This window comes from Talpa occidentalis, unplaced genomic scaffold, assembly GCF_014898055.3.
Source record: "Talpa occidentalis isolate TD23 unplaced genomic scaffold, MPIMG_talOcc4v2.1 talOcc4.16, whole genome shotgun sequence".
NCBI lineage: Eukaryota > Metazoa > Chordata > Mammalia > Eulipotyphla > Talpidae > Talpa > Talpa occidentalis.
Genome location: NW_023601653.1, coordinates 5,697,914 through 5,714,806, shown reverse-complemented (window position 1 = coordinate 5,714,806; position 16,893 = coordinate 5,697,914). Strand labels below are relative to the sequence as shown.

General features: G+C 62.8%; 2 protein-coding genes across 2 annotated transcripts; both read left to right on the top strand.

Annotated features, from left to right (window-relative positions):
- The first annotated feature begins 1,097 nt into the window (after positions 1–1,097).
- Positions 1,098–7,243, top strand: GCAT (glycine C-acetyltransferase). The gene is made up of 9 exons (XM_037513603.2): positions 1,098–1,338; positions 2,662–2,792; positions 3,971–4,072; positions 4,461–4,607; positions 4,821–4,975; positions 5,112–5,194; positions 5,383–5,554; positions 5,951–6,072; positions 6,241–7,243. The coding sequence occupies exons 1-9, from the start codon at positions 1,143–1,145 to the stop codon at positions 6,390–6,392; spliced, it is 1,260 nt and encodes a 419-aa protein (XP_037369500.1). The 5' UTR covers positions 1,098–1,142; the 3' UTR covers positions 6,393–7,243.
- Positions 7,244–10,791: 3,548 nt separating this feature from the next.
- On the top strand, positions 10,792–12,551 carry GALR3 (galanin receptor 3). Its single transcript, XM_037515164.2, has 2 exons — positions 10,792–11,204; positions 11,762–12,551. The coding sequence occupies exons 1-2, from the start codon at positions 10,846–10,848 to the stop codon at positions 12,549–12,551; spliced, it is 1,149 nt and encodes a 382-aa protein (XP_037371061.1). The 5' UTR covers positions 10,792–10,845.
- The last annotated feature ends 4,342 nt before the right edge of the window (positions 12,552–16,893 follow it).

Below are 16,893 nucleotides of genomic sequence, written 5' to 3'. Positions count from 1 at the left end.
GGGTGGGGGGCGTTCCCGGGCCGACGCCTCTTCCCAGCGGGGCATCCCCGGCCGGTGTCCCCCTCACTTCTGCAGGGCGCCCCGGCCTCGCCATTGTCCTCGGGCGGGGGCGGGTCGCGGGGCAGCTGCTGGGGCGCCGGGGCTGCGCCCTCCGCGCGGGGGGCCCGTGGGTGCGGGCAGGGCTCCGGCTGAAGGGGGCGGGAACTTCGGGGGCGGCGGGGTCCGGCAGCCAAGTGCCTCGGTGCCCTGTTGAGACGCGGGTTCCCGCTGATGCGAGTGTGTCCCGGGCGGACTTTCCCTGTCCCCGTCCCCCGACCTCGGCTCCTCCCGCGCGGGGCGGCCTTGCCCGGGGACCGGCCCTGCCTCCCGCGGGTGGAGACCCGCCCCCCCGACTCCCGGGGTTATTTTTATGAGTAGCGGGGGGCGGGGCCCGACCCCGCAGGCGGCCGCGGCGAGTCGCGCCCTCGGCCGGGAGCGGAGGAAAGCCCTGTACAGTCTTTCATTTTCAATAAAATAGGAAAACGCGCGGCCGCGCGTTCTCCCCCCGCCCCTTCGTTTGTTGTGTTTTTAAGTGTTTGTGCCGGGAAGAACTCGACGTCTTTGTAATTTTGAAACTTTAAAATAAAATAGAAAAAGGGAGAAATCGGCGTGTGGCGTGTTTCTCTCCCAGACCGGAGAAGACGAGCTCGGGGGCCGGCGGCGGGCACGACGGGGCGTTCGCCCCTGAGGATGGGGCCCCGGGCCCGGGACGCTGCGGCGCCCAGGGTGCAGGTCGTGCCCCGCCGGCCCAGGCGACCGGCTTTGGGGCCCGGGGGTGCCCGCGCCCCTTCCCGGAGGCGAGTGCGCGGCAGGGAGGGCTGGCGGGGGGGGGGAGTCGCCGGGCGGGCCCCGCGCGCCCTCCCCGCCCTCCGCCCCCCGCCCCCGACGGCGGCGCCGGCGTCTCGGCTTCCAGGCCCGTCCGCTTCGGTCCTCGGCGGATCCCGCCGGCCCCGCCCCCGGCTGGCCCCGCCCCCACGAGCCCCGCCCCCGGAGCGGAGCCCCGCGCGCTCCGATTGGCCGCCGGGGCCCGGCCCCCGGCCACGTGACGCGCTCGCGGTGCGCACGGCCCGGCGGCGGCAGCCTGGCGGGGTGCAGCGGCCGCGATGTGGGCTGGCCGCGTCCTCCGCGCCGCGCTCCCCGGAGCCCCCCGCGGCCGCCGCGCCCAGTCGGCGCTGGCCCAGCTGCGTGGCATCCTGGAGGGGGAGCTGGAGGGGATCCGCGGGGCCGGCACCTGGAAGAGCGAGCGGATCATCACGTCCCGGCAGGGGCCGCGCATCCACGTGGACGGCGTGTCGGGAGGTAACTGCCCCTCTGGGCCACTCGACGGACGCGGCTTCGTATCCTAGGGCCGTTCCGAAGCTTGTGCAGAAATGGAGGACGCGGAGGGGGTGCTGCCGGGCGCGGGGGCGGCGCCTGGGACTTTGCGGCTACCGGGTGTTAGCTCCAACCTGGCTAAACCCGTTTCCAGGGGGGGAGGTGGCTTGCCCTTGGGCACCTTTTTGGCTTAGAAGGCAGGGCCGAACAGAGACTCAGCCCTGTGAGGACGTGAGAGAAAAAGAGAGGCAACCAGCTGGCTCCCACCAGGCAGGGTGGCTCCCACCGGGCAGGGTGGCGGAAAGGCGAGATCAAGAAACCCGGGTTTCTGGGACAGCTGCTTTGTGCAGGCTCCTGGTTACTGCACATGGACGTCTGCAGGCGCAGCCTAGGAGTGACTCACTCGACTTTACAACCTAGAAACTGAAGGGCAGGTTTGTGCAGTAACTTGCCCCAAAGCCCCCGGAGCTAAGGCAGAGCTGGGCCTTAGGTCCTCTGGGATATTGGAGCTAGAACATCAGCCAACTGTACCAGAGAGGCAACTGCATGGCCAAAATCACAGTATGCAAGGGGGGGGGGGGCTGTTGCAGAAGCCATGGCATGAATGGGGCCCGCCTAGCCTGTCCTGCCCACCAGGCCCTGGGGTGCAGTGCTTACAAACAGACCCCCAAGCCTGCCTGTGTTCAGGAAGTAGAGCTTGAACTCTTAGTAAGACGTGATCTCAGGAAACCCCTGCCTTCCTCCAGGGGTGCTTAGAGCAGGTCAGAAGATGGGGAATTAGGAGACTCAGGTTCACTTCCCCCCAGAACTCCTTAGTGTCCTCCTCGGGTTAGCTGTTCACTTGGGGCTTTATGGTTCAAGGGACCCAGGTCTCAGAGGCACCCCCTCTGGGCATGTGAGTCTGTACCAGGCAGCAAAGTGAACTGGAGTTTCAGGGCCTTGTGGGCAATTGAGCAAACTTCTTCTTTTACTCGAGAGGAAAACCACCGGCCTGATGAGGGTTGGTAGTGTCAGGCTTCCACCTTGGCGGACAGTGACTCAGAGCCAGTGTTTAAATGGCTCATCCTTCAAGGCGCTGATCTGAGAATTCTCCTAACCCTCCATCTTCTGTAGCTGTCCCATTCAGTGCTTCCTGGGGCTCCAGCTCCCCATCCTGGCATTGGCCCCAGAATGGATCACACTGTGTGGTTGTTGCCTCCTCAGGGGGGATCCAGGTTCATTTTCTCTGAGGCCCCAGGACCTGGCGCTGACACCAGGGACACTTCTTTGCCCTGAGCTGCTGTGTCTGTCCCCTGTCCTCCTCCTCAGGAATCCTTAACTTCTGTGCCAACAACTACCTGGGCCTGAGCAGCCACCCCGAGGTGATCCAGGCAGGTTTGCACACCTTGGAGAAGTTTGGAGCTGGCCTTAGCTCTGTCCGCTTCATCTGTGGGACCCAGGTACAGAGTGCATGTCGGGAAGGCATTGTCCCCTGTGGCAGGTGCTGATGCCAGCTCTCTGCTCCACACAGAGGGCTCATCTCATCCCACTCTTTGCCCCAGCGCTGTCCACTGGAAAGGCGGGTCCAGGCTTCTGCTTTGCTGAGAAGCCTTAAGCAAGCTGCATCCATTTCCCCACCCATAAGACTGAGTTCCTCCCGCCTGTGCCGGCCCCAAAGATGAGCAGGCAGGGGCTGCCACTGAGGACTCTGGAGCTGCCTTGCCCGAGCCTGGTTCCCAGTGCTTCCACTTACCCTCACTCTGCGCAGGTGTCTTAACCCATCTGTGCCTCAATCCCCTTATTGGTACTGTGGGGATAACACCACCTAATAGAATCATTACAAATTAAAGAGAGACAGTGAAAATGCTTAGGACAGTACCTGATGCATAGTAGCGCCTGACACATAGTAGTGCTACATAAAACTTGGTTATTTTGTAAATGTTACAAAATAAACTTAAACATGAAACCTGTTTACCATGTGCCAGGTACTGTTTTAAGAACATTACAAATACTAATTCTATCCTCGTAACAATAGTCCTTAGTGATAGAGATGAAGACACTGAGGCCCAAGAAGTTAAGTGACTCGCCCGAGGGCACGCAGCCTGTGGCGGTGGGATTTGAACCCTGGTGGCCTGGCTCGAGTTTGTGCTCCGTGACTTCTTGTGATCATCTGTCCTTTCTGAAAGATGAGGGTGGAATGAATGTCACAGATGGAAACTCCTGACTTCCAGCCAGGGGCACTTTTCACCAGAAACCCCACTCAGACTGAATAGCTTTCAAGTCTAAGAATCCCAGGCCCAGATGAACCCAGGGTTACTTGTGTCATCCTCTTTTCCATAAAATGACCCAGAAAGATTCTGGTTCATGTCAGGAAGTCACATCTTCCTTTCCCATCAGCACCCTTAATTCTACCATCAGACCCCATTACAAAATAAGGACCCAGCCAGGAAGAGATACTGGTGGGCCCCTAATTCCTCAATGGGAACCACCTGCCAGATGCCTGCTGGCTCTGGGGGGGACCCTTGTGCAGAAAGAAGGGAGAGGCTGAGGCTGCAGGCCTTCCGAGCTGGTCTGTTGGTGACCCTCTGTCCCACATGTCCCAGTGGTCATTAATATCTGTTTTCTTTGCTTTCTTCAGAGCATCCACAAGGATCTAGAAAAAAAGATAGCCCGCTTCCACCAGCGGGAGGATGCCATCCTCTACCCCAGCTGTTTTGATGCCAATGCTGGCCTCTTCGAGGTGTGTGGAGGCCGTGGGTGGAAGTTGGTGAGGCCTGCGAGGCTGTGAAAGTCTGGGAGTGGGCAGTCAGGAGAAGTTGGCAGGGCCGGTGCCATGCTTAGAGGCTGCAGTGCCCGTTTCTCATGGAAATCAGGTAGGTGCTCCAGGAGGAGGTCCGCCTCCAGGGCGTTTGGGAGATAACCTATGTCAGCTGGATGGCAGGAATCAGGGCCTCACCAAAAACGTTCTCACCTGCCCGCACTGGAGTAGGGCCTGTGGCTGGGACTCTGCCCGTGCTGGGACTCTGAAGGCCAGCCAGGCTGGCCATGAAATTTTGACTCGGGAGGCCACACGGGAGAGGGATCTAAGGCAACTGGGCGATGGCTCTAGTCCAACTGCCTTGGTCCAGGCCCTGCTGACCCCCGAGGACGCAGTCCTGTCGGATGAGCTGAACCACGCCTCCATCATCGATGGCATCCGCCTGTGCAAGGCCCACAAATACCGCTACCGCCACCTGGATATGGCCCATTTGGAGGCCCAGCTGCAGGAGGCCCAGGTGGGACAAGGCCCAGGTTCGGGGACCAGGGCTGGAGAGGCCTGTCCTCACTTACGAGCAGCCTGAAGGTTGGAGACAACCAAGCTTTGCAGTAAATACCTCACCCCAAAGCCTTATCGCACTGCACCACCTGCCTTGAGTTTTAGCAAGCAGCTGGGGGTGGAGGGCGCTGCTTAGGCATCGGGGCCTGGGGGGTCTGGGTCTTCCCTGCAGAAGCATCGGCTGCGGCTAGTGGCCACTGATGGGGCCTTTTCCATGGACGGTGACATCGCGCCGCTGCGGGAGATCTGCCACCTCGCCTCTCGATACGGTGCCCTGGTCTTTGTGGACGAATGCCACGCCACCGGCTTCCTGGGGGCCACGGGACGGTGGGAGCATCTGGCCCCTGAGGCCCTGGGTCGGGTTTCTGAGGGTGGGTGGGGAACAGGGAGGCCAGCCCCCAGTTGAACCTATGATCCCTGGGCACCTGGGCTGCACGTGGTGACGCGGCAGCTTCCCTTGCAGGGGCACGGATGAGCTGCTGGGCGTGATGGACCAGGTCACCATCATCAACTCCACGCTGGGGAAGGCACTGGGCGGAGCATCAGGTGCCTGGAGAGCTGTAGGGTCCCCTTACCCACATGCAGGGCCCTGAAGGGGTCTCAGGGAAGAGGGGGCGGGAGACCGGACTGCAGAGAAGAGGGCAGCCTGGATTATATTCCAGGAGGGGTTGGGGAGGCTCTGGCCCCTGGCCTCTGACTGCCATTTCCATGCCCACCTCTGCCCTTGTTCTTAGGGGGCTACACGACGGGGCCTGGGCCCCTGGTGTCCCTGCTGCGACAGCGTGCCCGGCCCTACCTCTTCTCCAACAGCCTGCCACCTGCTGTCGTTGGCTGTGCCTCCAAGGCCCTGGACCTGCTCATGGAGAGCAATGCCATCGTCCAGTCTATGGCGGCCAAGACCCAGCGGTGCGCTCCTCGGCAGGGATGGGGCAGGGAGAGTGGGGGCATGCCCAGGCCCAGAGCTCCTTTGCCTGCAGGCTCTGCTCTGTGCACTACATCCCAGCAGGGCACACAGGGCTGGTCTCCGCTCTCTCGGCCGAGAGCGGCCTGCTTACCCACCTCCCCTTCTCTCTGATTCTGCCTTCTGGTCCCCCGTGCAGCCCTCTGCAGGTGACCCCACGTCTCGCTCTCCTGTGCAGTCCAGTCTTCTGCCGCCCTTTTTGTCTGCCTGTCCCTCTGCGTGGCTCCGCCTGGCTCTCGGGTCTGCGTCTCTGTCTTTGTTGGTTCTTCCCGCAGACCTGGGTGCAGATCTTGGGTCACAAGCCCACTGGGAGCAGATTTGACTTCGGGCTGTGCCCACAGGTTCCGCAGTAAGATGGAGGCTGCCGGCTTCACCATCTCAGGAAACAGTCACCCCATCTGCCCTGTGATGCTGGGTGATGCCCGGCTGGCCTCGCGCATGGCAGACGACATGCTAAAGAAAGGTAAGGGGCTAGGGCAAGGAAGCCGGCTATGGTCTGGGGGACCCTTAGATTGTGGATACTCCCACTGCTCCCCTCTTCGATCAGCCATGGGAGTGAGCTTGAAAGCGCCCTATTCTAAGAGACCCCTGTGCTCTAGTGAACCCAGATTGCCCCTTTCTGCCCTCCCAGGCATCTTTGTCATCGGGTTCAGCTACCCTGTGGTCCCCAAGGGCAAGGCCCGGATCCGGGTGCAGATCTCAGCAGTGCACAGCGAGGAAGACATCGACCGCTGCGTGGAGGCCTTCGTGGAGGTGGGGCGGCTGCACGGGGCACTGCCCTGAGGCCAGGTGCTGCCAAGCAACAAAGGGGGCCGCCTTCAATCAGCCAGGCCAGGGGCTCTGAGCCCTCAGTCCTGGCTGGGGTGAGGCTATGCTGGGGCCTGAGTGTGACGCAACAGTGTGGAAATTGACCTTGACACCTCGTGTGCATTATTCTCTCCGAGCAGGCCCCGTCCTGCGGTGGGTTGCAGAATCAGGTGGCAGCCAGAGCCCTGTGGCTTCTGAGGGTGTAGGTGTCAGGGCTGACCCCTCACCTCCCCCGTGTCACGGTGAAACTCGGGCAACTAGGGTGAGATAGGCAGACTCACCACTTGGCTCAGTTGGCTGCTCTGAGCTGCCAGAGGGTAGGTGAGCACAGCCTTGCAGGTCCTCGCCACGCCACCTACCCCTTGCTCTGCAGCTGCCTGTGGCCTAGCCCCCTGCTCCCCATCCACAGGGTGTCCAGCCGCTTCCCAGATAAGGGGGCAGGAGCCCAAGTCCAGGTCTGGGAGGAGAGGCAGAAGAGTTAAACCCCAAAGCAGAGCAGAGAGGCTGCTGACAGTTGGGGATCCTGTGTTCTAGACACACGGGCCCTGACTTGAGCAGGCCCCACCTCCTAAGTGCGCCTCGGGTTCCCTGCGGGAGCAGGCGTCTGTCCTTGTGGCCACGAGTTTCTTAACTAGGCCTGAAGTGTGTCATTAGGCGATTGTGTCGTGCAGATGTCATAAAGGGTAGCACACGGGGTGGTATGGCCTTCTGCACACCTCGCGTAGAGGGGGTAGTCTATTGGGGTCACCCTCTTCTATGCGGTCTGTCGTCACCCAAGCCTTGTGCAGGGGACGCAAGACTATCTGGGGTCCTCCGTCTGCTCACCCCAAGGCTTGCAGGCCTGATGGTCAGCCGCCAGGGGGCGCAGCGAGCTCAGGCGCCAGGCACTACGCTGCAGGCCGGCCCACCCCCTCCGAACTCCAGGCCTTGGACTCAGCGCACTGGCCAGGCCAGGGCAGGCAGCAAGCAACCATTTGTTGCTGCCAACGCCCATCCACCCTTCACCCCGCCCACCCAGGCTCAGCGCTCTTCCACTGGAGATGCCGACCCCCTGGCACAATCTCTGCCCCTGGTTCTCTCTTCCTTCCCCTCCCCCTCTGCCTTGAGGGTACCTAGTGGAGGTGGGGGTGGGTTCTGAGTCTGGCAGCTCCTGATGGCTGAGGTCTGCGGAATGAAAAGGCTCTTCATTCACTAGCAGGAACTAGGACCAGGTCCCTGGCTTCCCGCCTCTCCAGCCCTCCGTTCAACTTGAACTTCTGGGAATGGATAGTCTGGCCCAATCAGGCAGGGCATTAGTGCTAGAACTCTGGGAATCCCAGCCCATTTGGGCTGGGTGGGGTTCTTGAGCTCTGGAGGTTGGGGGGTGCAAGCCGGAGCCACATCAACAGCAGGAACACATTTGCATGCTGCTCTCATGGGGCCCAGCAACAGCACCACACCCCCACTCCGGCTGGTCACAGCACCGGCCACCTCTTGGTGTGGCTGACCATTAGGGCAGGAACACTGGCCCAGGTCCACCCAGACCTAGGTGAGTTGGTTAGAGGTGAGGTCCATCGTCCCTCCCGCCATTCCCGGGAACCGGCGCTGGCAGCCACAGTGCCACCACGTCCCGGCTAGCATGCCGCGGTAGTTTGCCAAGTGGTTGGTGGCGGGCGCTGGACTTAGAACACTGAGCTGGGCCAGCTTCGCTCTGCCTGCGGTTCCGAGGGGTTGTAGGAGGCACCCACTGGTGCAGCAGCAGCAGCAGCAATAGCAGTACCCGCGCATAGGTGCCAGCTTCAGTGTTTATCCGCAGTCACCCAATGCCTGCAGAGGCTGTAGGGTTGCAGGATGGAGGAACCACGATGGATCAGCCACACTCCGTGGACCATAGGCCCAGCTGCACTTCCACGGTCTGCCCTGCCCAGGGTTCCCAGGATGGCTCCCAGGGCGAGCCGGCCACGTCCTTTGCCTTGGCATCGGATTCAAGTCCAGTTGTCAGGAGCAGCAGTTGGAGCAAGAGGAGGAGGGCGCATCAGGAGCACCCGGGCCTGGGATAATGGTGGCCACACACCCCACCCGCCGGCCCTCTGTGGACTCCTTGGTCCTCCCCTCCCCTCTGCCGTCACGTCAGCTGCTTAGTCTTGCTGCCGCTCAGTAGCTCTTTGCCCCACATAGCAGCAGCCCTGCCAAGGTGTGGGCTTGTGGGTGGAGGTTCCCAAGGGGAGGAACTGAGGATCCAGGGGCCTTCAGGGTTCAGACGGCCCATGTTCATTGTCCAGGCTTCCGGTGGTTTGACCATGAACTGCTTTCACACAAGGTGGTTGTGGACCTCGGCGCTCAGTGATTCCGAATCCACCACACCAAGCGTCCCCCCAGGCTTTCCTCTCCTTGCCGTTCCCCCGCATTCCCAGCTGCCGGCTGCTAGAAAGACCCGATCAGTCCTCTCGCCTCTTCTTCCCCTTCATTATTCTTCCCATGACACTTGTCCCGTTTACCAACAACCTCTGTATTGCTAAGCCCAGTGCCCCCCGCCCCGGTGCCAGCCTAACCCTCTGGACACGTCCATGTGCCAATCCTCCCAGAGACCCAGGCACACCCCAGGATGGGTCACAGCCAGTCACTGAGCTACTTGTGCTCTTGCACGGACAAGAGCGTCACTCTTTAGCTCGCTACCCGCTGTGCAGCCGTTTTCACCCCATGATAAACATCTTACAAAGTAAATGGGCAGGACTACGGTGGAGGATTATGGGTGCCTTAGTGGTGAGTGTGGTGTGGAATGTACATCTGAAGAGGCGTGAACCTGTACCCCTAAGTCATAGTGTTGCAAACCAACATGCCCTCAAAACAGCACAATTTTTAAAAAATTACGGGCGAGTCACATTCCTGCTCTAGAACCCTCACCACCTCCGTGGCCCTCGGGCTCATCCAGACTCTGGATGGGCACATAACCCTCTGGTCTTCAGCCAGACTGAACCCCTGCAACAAACCTAGGGAAGCAGATAGGGGTCTCGGGATTCTCAGGAGCTGGGTGAGGAGTCCTCTCTAAAGTCTGCAGGAAAGGGACGCATTCTGGTTTCCTAGCCGAGGACACCCCCACTCATGACTCGAATCCTTTCTGAGCTTGGATTGGACCCCTACTTTGAGCAGGGAGGGGACAGGATGAGGGGTGGAGTCTTCACGCAGCCCTTTCAGAGCCAGGAGTGCCAGGAAGGGGCTGGGCATGCAGGGGTTAACTACAGAGCCAATCTCAGAGCGCGAGATCAATGGGTTACTCACTGCAGAAAGGCAGAAGCCACGCAGACCAGGCGGGAGCCAGGCAGAAGACCATGCCACCCCAGGGAAATCAGGGGCTGAGGAGGAGGTGGCCAGTGGCTACTCCAGAGGGAGGGCCCAAGTCCGGCTCAGCAGAGGGGGGCCGAAGAGAGGAGGGGCCTTGACGGAGAAGAGGGAGAAGTGAGAGGCAGACCTGTACCTGCAGGGAGCCACCAAGGGGCCGCCACTGAGGCAGGAGGCAGCGTCAGCCGCTGGGCTGCCCAGGATCGAGCAGGGACCCAGTGCCCAGGGTTGAGGTGGGTGTTGCCCATCCTGGGCATCAGGGGCATGCTGCATGCTGGGGGTGGGGGCAGAGAGCACCTTTCTTCCTCCCTGTCCGGTCCCCCTTCGTCCTTAATTTGTCCCGTCGCAGAGGGATCCACAGGTAGTAGCTGACGTGGGCTGTGGGCGGGCAGGGGTGGAGGGCACAGTTTGTCCACAGCACACACAGGTTGTCTGAGGTCCCACCTGTTACAGACCAGCAGACGAGCGTTCCACCCTGGGCACTGGGGGTCCCGGGACGGCAGGAGCCCCAGATCTGCCACTCGGTGTGACACGAGGCTCCTATGAGGCTCCTATGAGGCTCCCATCTCTGAGCCTCAGTTTCCTCCCGCGCAAGAGGGGGCACTGTCTCATGTGGCCTCCCCAGCTGTGCTTCTCCGGGCCCTCCCTAGACTGGACTCCAATGACGCAGGGGTGTCACCCAAGTTTGGCTGACGGCGACCCATGTCCAGGAGTCTTCCCTGAGCTCCAGATCCCCACTGAGAAGGGAAACAGAGGCTGGAGCCCCTTTCCCTGGCCCCGCCGGGCCCTCGCCCCCCTCTCCTGCGACGCTGGTTGGAGGTGGCCGTCACCACCTAATCAGCCCTGCCCACCCTGGGGTACGGCCGTGTTCCCTAGGGAACTGAGACACCCGCCTGAGCGGCCAATGTGGCTGTGCCAGGAGCTTGCACAGTGGGTCTCAGTGACGCCCCCTGGCTCCGTTCCTCCCCGCATCCCTGTCCCCATAAGCTGCCAGCCCAGAAGACCTGGCCAGGCCCAGGCTGGAGGAACAAGGTTCCTGGTCCAGGGAGGGCTGGGGGCTCCTGTCTGAAGGCTCCAGCTTCTCTTCCCCAGGTGCCCGTCTAATGGGGAGATGGCTGACGCCCAGAACAATTCGCTGGACAGCCCGGGCAGTGTGGGGACTGTGGCGGTGCCTGTGGTCTTCGCCCTCATCTTCCTGCTGGGCACAGTGGGCAACGGGCTGGTGCTGGCCGTGCTGCTGCAGCCTGGTGTGAGTGCCTGGCAGGAGCCGGGCAGCACCACAGACCTGTTCATCCTCAACCTGGCGGTGGCCGACCTCTGCTTCATCCTGTGCTGCGTGCCCTTCCAGGCCGCCATCTACACGCTGGACGCCTGGCTCTTCGGGGCCCTGGTTTGCAAGGCCGTGCACCTGCTCATCTACCTCACCATGTACGCCAGCAGCTTCACGCTGGCGGCGGTCTCAGTGGACAGGTGCTCGGGGGTGGGGCTCCGGGGTCTGGCTGGGGCTGGGCTGGGGAGGAAAGACCCAGACAGACTTTCACTGGCCTTAGGAAGGAGAGAATGGGGGTGGGGGTGGGGAGCGGGACCAGGACACAAAGTGGGAGACCCAGGGAAGATGATAGCCCGCGGGCCCCATCCCCCAGCCCAGCCCGCCCTGCCCTAACTCCAGGCCGGCTTCCCGGGCTCCGAGTCTCAGCGTCAGCACAGGTGAGACCAGCAGGTGAGGGTGGAATGAATGGCCAAGGGGATGAGTTCATCAGGCTGCATCAGACACTTATTGCCGACACGTGGCCCAGCTCGTGTTCACACCCGCTCTCAGGCCTTGAAACCTGGGGTCAAAGCCAGGCTCCCGGTTGCTGATGGCCTTGGCCCAGCGCCCGTGCTCCGGTCCGGGCCCTGCCTTCCGCCCTTCATCCTCACGCTTCGGGGCTTCGGGGCGGGAGTGGAATCGAGGCCCCGGGCTCCGCAGGTCACGGCCGGGGGTGGCCCCGGGCCCGCCGCGCTGACCCGCCGCCCGCCGCCCGCAGGTACCTGGCCGTGCGGCACCCGCTGCGCTCGCGGGCCCTGCGCACGCCCCGCCACGCGCGCGCCGCCGTGGGCCTGGTCTGGCTGCTGGCGGCGCTCTTCTCCGCGCCCTACCTCAGCTACTACGGCACCGTGCGCTACGGCGCGCTCGAGCTCTGCGTGCCCGCCTGGGAGGACGCGCGCCGGCGCGCCCTGGACGTGGCCACCTTCGCCGCCGGCTACCTGCTGCCCGTGGCCGTGGTGAGCCTGGCCTACGCGCGCACGCTGCGCTTCCTGTGGGCCGCCGTGGGCCCCGCGGGCGCGGCGGCGGCCGAGGCCCGGCGCAGAGCCACGGGCCGCGCGGGGCGGGCCATGCTGGCGGTGGCCGCGCTCTACGCGCTGTGCTGGGGCCCGCACCACGCGCTCATCCTCTGCTTCTGGTTCGGCCGCTTCGCCTTCAGCCCGGCCACCTACGCCTGCCGCCTGGCCTCGCACTGCCTCGCCTACGCCAACTCCTGCCTCAACCCGCTGGTCTACGCGCTCGCCTCGCGCCACTTCCGCGCGCGCCTCCGCCGCCTGTGGCCCTGCGGCCGGCCCCGCCGCGCGCGCTGCGCCCCGGGCGCCCGCCGCGCCCTCCGCCGCGTGCGCCCCGCGCCCCTGGGCCCCGCGCCCCTGGGCCCGGCCGGCTGCCCCGGGGACGTGCGGCCGCGCGCCCGGCCGCCGGCGGGGGGCGGCTGGGCCCGGGGGCCCCGCGGGGAGCCCGCCGCGGGCGCGGAGGCTGGAGGGGCCCGGTGCGCCCCAGCTGGGGAATAAAGCGCCTGAACGCGTCTGGGTGTCTCCGCGTCGTTCCTCTTCCACCGGGCCCGGGCGCGGCGCCGAGGTCGGGCGCCCTCTGAGCAGCAGTGCAGGCGCTGGGGCTCCCGCCCACCCGGGGATGGTGCCCCAGGAGCTGGAACTGTGTCTCCCCGGCCCAGCGCCTGCCGCCCCAGAGTGTCCCCCGCCGGGCTGGCTGGAGGCGATCCTTGTGCCTGGCCCTTCAACCCTGGCGGTACCTTCTGGGCTCTGCTTCCTCCACCCTTGACCGAGCCCCTCTCCCGTCCCCGCCCTGTCCTGGGTCATTTAATACTGGCAGCTCGCACAGCAGCTGTTACTGAGCCTTTTTTTTTTTTTTTTTTCTTTTGTGGGACCCTCGCCAGCGGCCCGGGAACCAACGGTGCTGCAGAGGCTGCGGGCAGCTTCACAGCCCAGCGCTCAACCGCTGCGCCACCAGGGCAGGCCCCTGTTACTGAGCATTTTACTGCTGGTCTCCGGCAGGACTGTGTCCTCCCCTGTCCTGATCAGCACAGCCTTGCAGGCAGGTAGCCCCGCTTTACAGACAGACGCAGACCCGGGAATCAGCAGTTGAGTGACTTGACACCCTCCCCCTCATGGCTGGTGTTTGGCAAAAGATGGGCTCAGCCCGGCTGCTGGAACCTCCTCTACCTCTGGAGCCCCAGTGCTCAGTTTCCCTGGTGTCCCAGGTTTTTCTCCATTCTTCTTGGCTCTGCACCGGCCTCTGCCCCAGCTTGCTGCTCCCTACACCAGACTAGATGTCCTGGGGGCATCAAAGCCTCAGGCGCATCCTAAGATGGTCCTTTTGATGGGCAGCTCCTGGTTCTTGCCTCCAGTCAGCCAGTCTGTTGGCGCTCCTGGCTGCAGAGAGACACTAAGCCACCCTCGAACCCCAGCTGGCCTCCAGCAGCCCTGGCTGCCCGGTGACCCCCTCCCTCCCCGTTCCTGCATACAGCTGGGGTAGTCAATCTGTGGCGGTGGAAACCTACTAATTAACCAATAAATCAGTCTCGAAGGCTTCAGAGCTGCCCACTCCCCTCCCTCACCACAGGCCAATAATGATTATTAGCTTCTGGGCAAAGGCCTGAGACCTTTTGGTCCCCATATGTCCCTAGCACACCTCCAGGCTGCTGGGCACCCCAGCAGGATCCCTCCCTACCTGACAGGAGGCAGCTGCTGAGTCCTTGTCACTGCCTGCCACCTGCCACAGACCCAGGGGTCCAACTGGCAGTCACCTTCACAGGGGGGAGGCTGCAACCATGTCTGGGGAACACTGCTTTGAGGGTCCAGCATAGGGCTGGGGTGGGAAGTGCAGGGTCCTGTTGCTGGTCCAGGACTCTTTCTCCCACGTCTCTGCCCAGGCTGCTCTGGCTGCCTTAGCCGCAGCAGTGGGAGTGCTCCCGGGAGAGCAAGTGTGTGCTCCCACTTCCCTGCACCCAGCCCAGTGTGGCTGTTTCTCACACCTCCACTGGCTCCCCTGTGCCTTGCACCCACAATGGCAGGCAAGGAAAAGTATGTCCATTTTCAGAAGCAAAAACTGAGGCTCAAAGGAGGTGAAGTGACTTGTCTAGAGCCAAGTGGCCTATTCCCTGCAGAGTGGGGATTCCTAACTGGGCCCGAGAGATGGGTGTTTCCGTAGCACCGGAAAAACATTTAAGAGCATCTGGCAAGTTGGCTGCCAGATGACGTGGTGGGGCCCTGCAGCGTTGTAGGGGGACAACCTCCTGGGGTTAGCTTATGCCACGGTTGCTCCAGCCACCCAGCTGGGCTGCTGCTCCTCCTGGTCACCTCTGGGCCTGGGAACCGCCTCCACCTAGGACAGGGGGAGAGGGGAGGTGTCTTCGGGGGATAAGATCACCCCCAGCAAGTGTCCGAGCTGGAGTTGGACTTGCATGAGAGCCCAGGCCCGGGGAGGGGCTGGACAGGCAGGCCCTCCGCAATGGCCTGGGTCTAGCCCAGCTGGCCGAGGTGCAGTCGTACAGCCCAGACCCCCAACTGGAGCTCTGATACCAAGCTGAGGGCGAGGAGCCCCATCCAGAGCCTGGATGAGGAAAGCCACCAGGGAGGCCTGGAGTAGAGCTGGGAAATTGTCTTTTTCATCACGGACTTGGCAGGAAGATTGATGGCCAGCTGCTGGGTTGGGCCTGACCCCGAGACTCCCGGGCCTGTGTCAGGGAGTGAATGAAATGCTTGGAAAAGCAGATGGTCGCAATACTTTGCTTAGGACAGGGCTGGGAGTCCTGCCGAGGGGCTGAAGTGAAGACTGAGCCCACCTGGCTGTTGCCCATTATGGCCTGGGAGTAAACACCTGACCCAATCCCTGCCCGGTCTGGGGCTGGTCTTCCGGCAGCCCACAGGGCCGGGGGAGGAGCTCCTGTTAGTGGAAGGAAGAGCCCGATCCCGCAGGCCTCGCACCCCCGCACCCCCGGCTGTGCAGGCCTCTTAGGGACAGACCTGGCGCCCTCATGTCTGAGCAGCTACTAGGTAATGGTGCTCCTGTAGGAAAGACAAGCACAGGGAATTGTGGGGCCCAGAGGGGGGCCCCTAGCCAACTTGGGCAGCAGAGATGACCTCCTGGAAGAGCTGGCCCCGAAGCCGAGCGCTGAAGTGGGCGTTCATCAGGGTGGGTGGGGAAGGGGAAGGCTGAAAAGCATGTGCGGGGGCTGCCCAGAGTCAGGCTCAGCGCGGTGCACCCAAGGCCTGGGACGGGGTGACAGGGGAGCCCCGCAGGGAGTGAAGTGGGAGAGGTGGGGGCAGCGGCGAAGGGTTATTTCAATCTTGTCTGAAACAGCGCTTTTCCTGAGGCAGGGGAGCCACAAGAGGTTGCAATGGAAGGATCTAATCGAGTTTGCATTGGAGGGGCCTCTCTGGGGCAGCAGGGCAGGGAGAGCAGTTGGTGGCTGACGTGAGAGGGAGAGTTGAGGTGGCGAAGAGGATGGCGGCGCGGGGTGGGGGGGTCGAAGCACAGGCGGCCAAGCTCTTAGGAGGTTCAGTCACTGGGGCTTGGAGAATGTTTGTTAAAGGGGAGATGAGGCGAGGACCGGAGGACGCCAGACTTGGGCTCCTGGGGGTCACCGTGGGCATGGTGGGCAGGGGTCTGGGGGGACGATGTGGACCTGGTTGGAATGTGCCAAGACAGAGGCCGCTGGGGGCCGCGGGCACCTGCCTTGCCATGACCTTGGGGCTCGTGTTCCCAGGGCTGGCCGGAACAGGGCTGGGCTCTTTAGCTCAGGTTTGTCTGCTGTTGGCTCCGTGGTCTGTGGGGCGGAGGGGAGAAAGGAAGGGGCTGGTGAAGAGGAAGGAGGAATGGGCCGGGGTGCTCCTCCCCCCGCCACCAGAGCCAGGCTGAAACGCAGCCCTGGGGGGGGCTGGAGTGGAGGGCCCGGCCCTGGCCGCGTCAGCCACCCCCTCCCTGCCTGAGGCTGGCAGGGACAGCGTCATCTGTCAACTCTGAGGTGTGTACCTGGGGAAATAATGGCAATTAACCACCCGAGGGTGCCTATTAATGAACATCAGTTCCTTGGCCCTGATGCTGGATTCATTTGCGAGCTGCCAGCTGGATCCGAAATGGCACGAGGCCAGAGGGACAGGCTGTGCAGGGGTGGAATTGTTTCTGGTTTAAGAGGACAAGGCCCTGATTTATTGAAGCATCTGCTCGGTGCCACGTTGTTCTCGTGGCCCAGGCTCTGTGTCGGGGGGAGGTTGGAGCAGGAGGAAGGGTGAGAGGAGGAGATAAGGGACAGGGTGCCAGGCTGGTGTGCCGGGGTGCTCTGGACGGCTACAGGATGGGGGCGGGCGTCGACCTGTCAGGTTGCTTGCTTAACGCTGTCCCGTGGGCTCTGGCAGGTTCCCAGCACGTGCCAGCCCAGCGGCCCTGGACTCAGGCCTGGAGATGCAGCTTTGACCTTGAGCCGCAGCCACATCCAGAACTGAACTGCCCAAGCCCATCCCTCGGGCAGCAGCCTTGGGCTGCTCTCCCGTTGCTGCCAGCTCTAGGGAGGCCAGGGCTCACCCCACAGACCCTTGTCTCCATCAAGTCTCACCACCCACCTGAGGAGGTGCAGCCCCCACCTCTGCCCCATCCTTCTGGGCTTCCAGGCAGGAGAGTCACCAGGCTGGCATGGACCAGTCACCGGGAGCACCGGGGATACTGGTGTCTTGGAAACCTTGGCAGAGATCACGCTAGACCTGGACTGGACCCCTTTACTGACTAGCTGACCTAAAGCAGGCTACTTTTTCTGAGGCCCAACTTTCTGCATCTGTGAAATAGTGGGAGCAGTAATGTGGCTACCTAACATTTTATTGTCAACACAAAAATCACAGA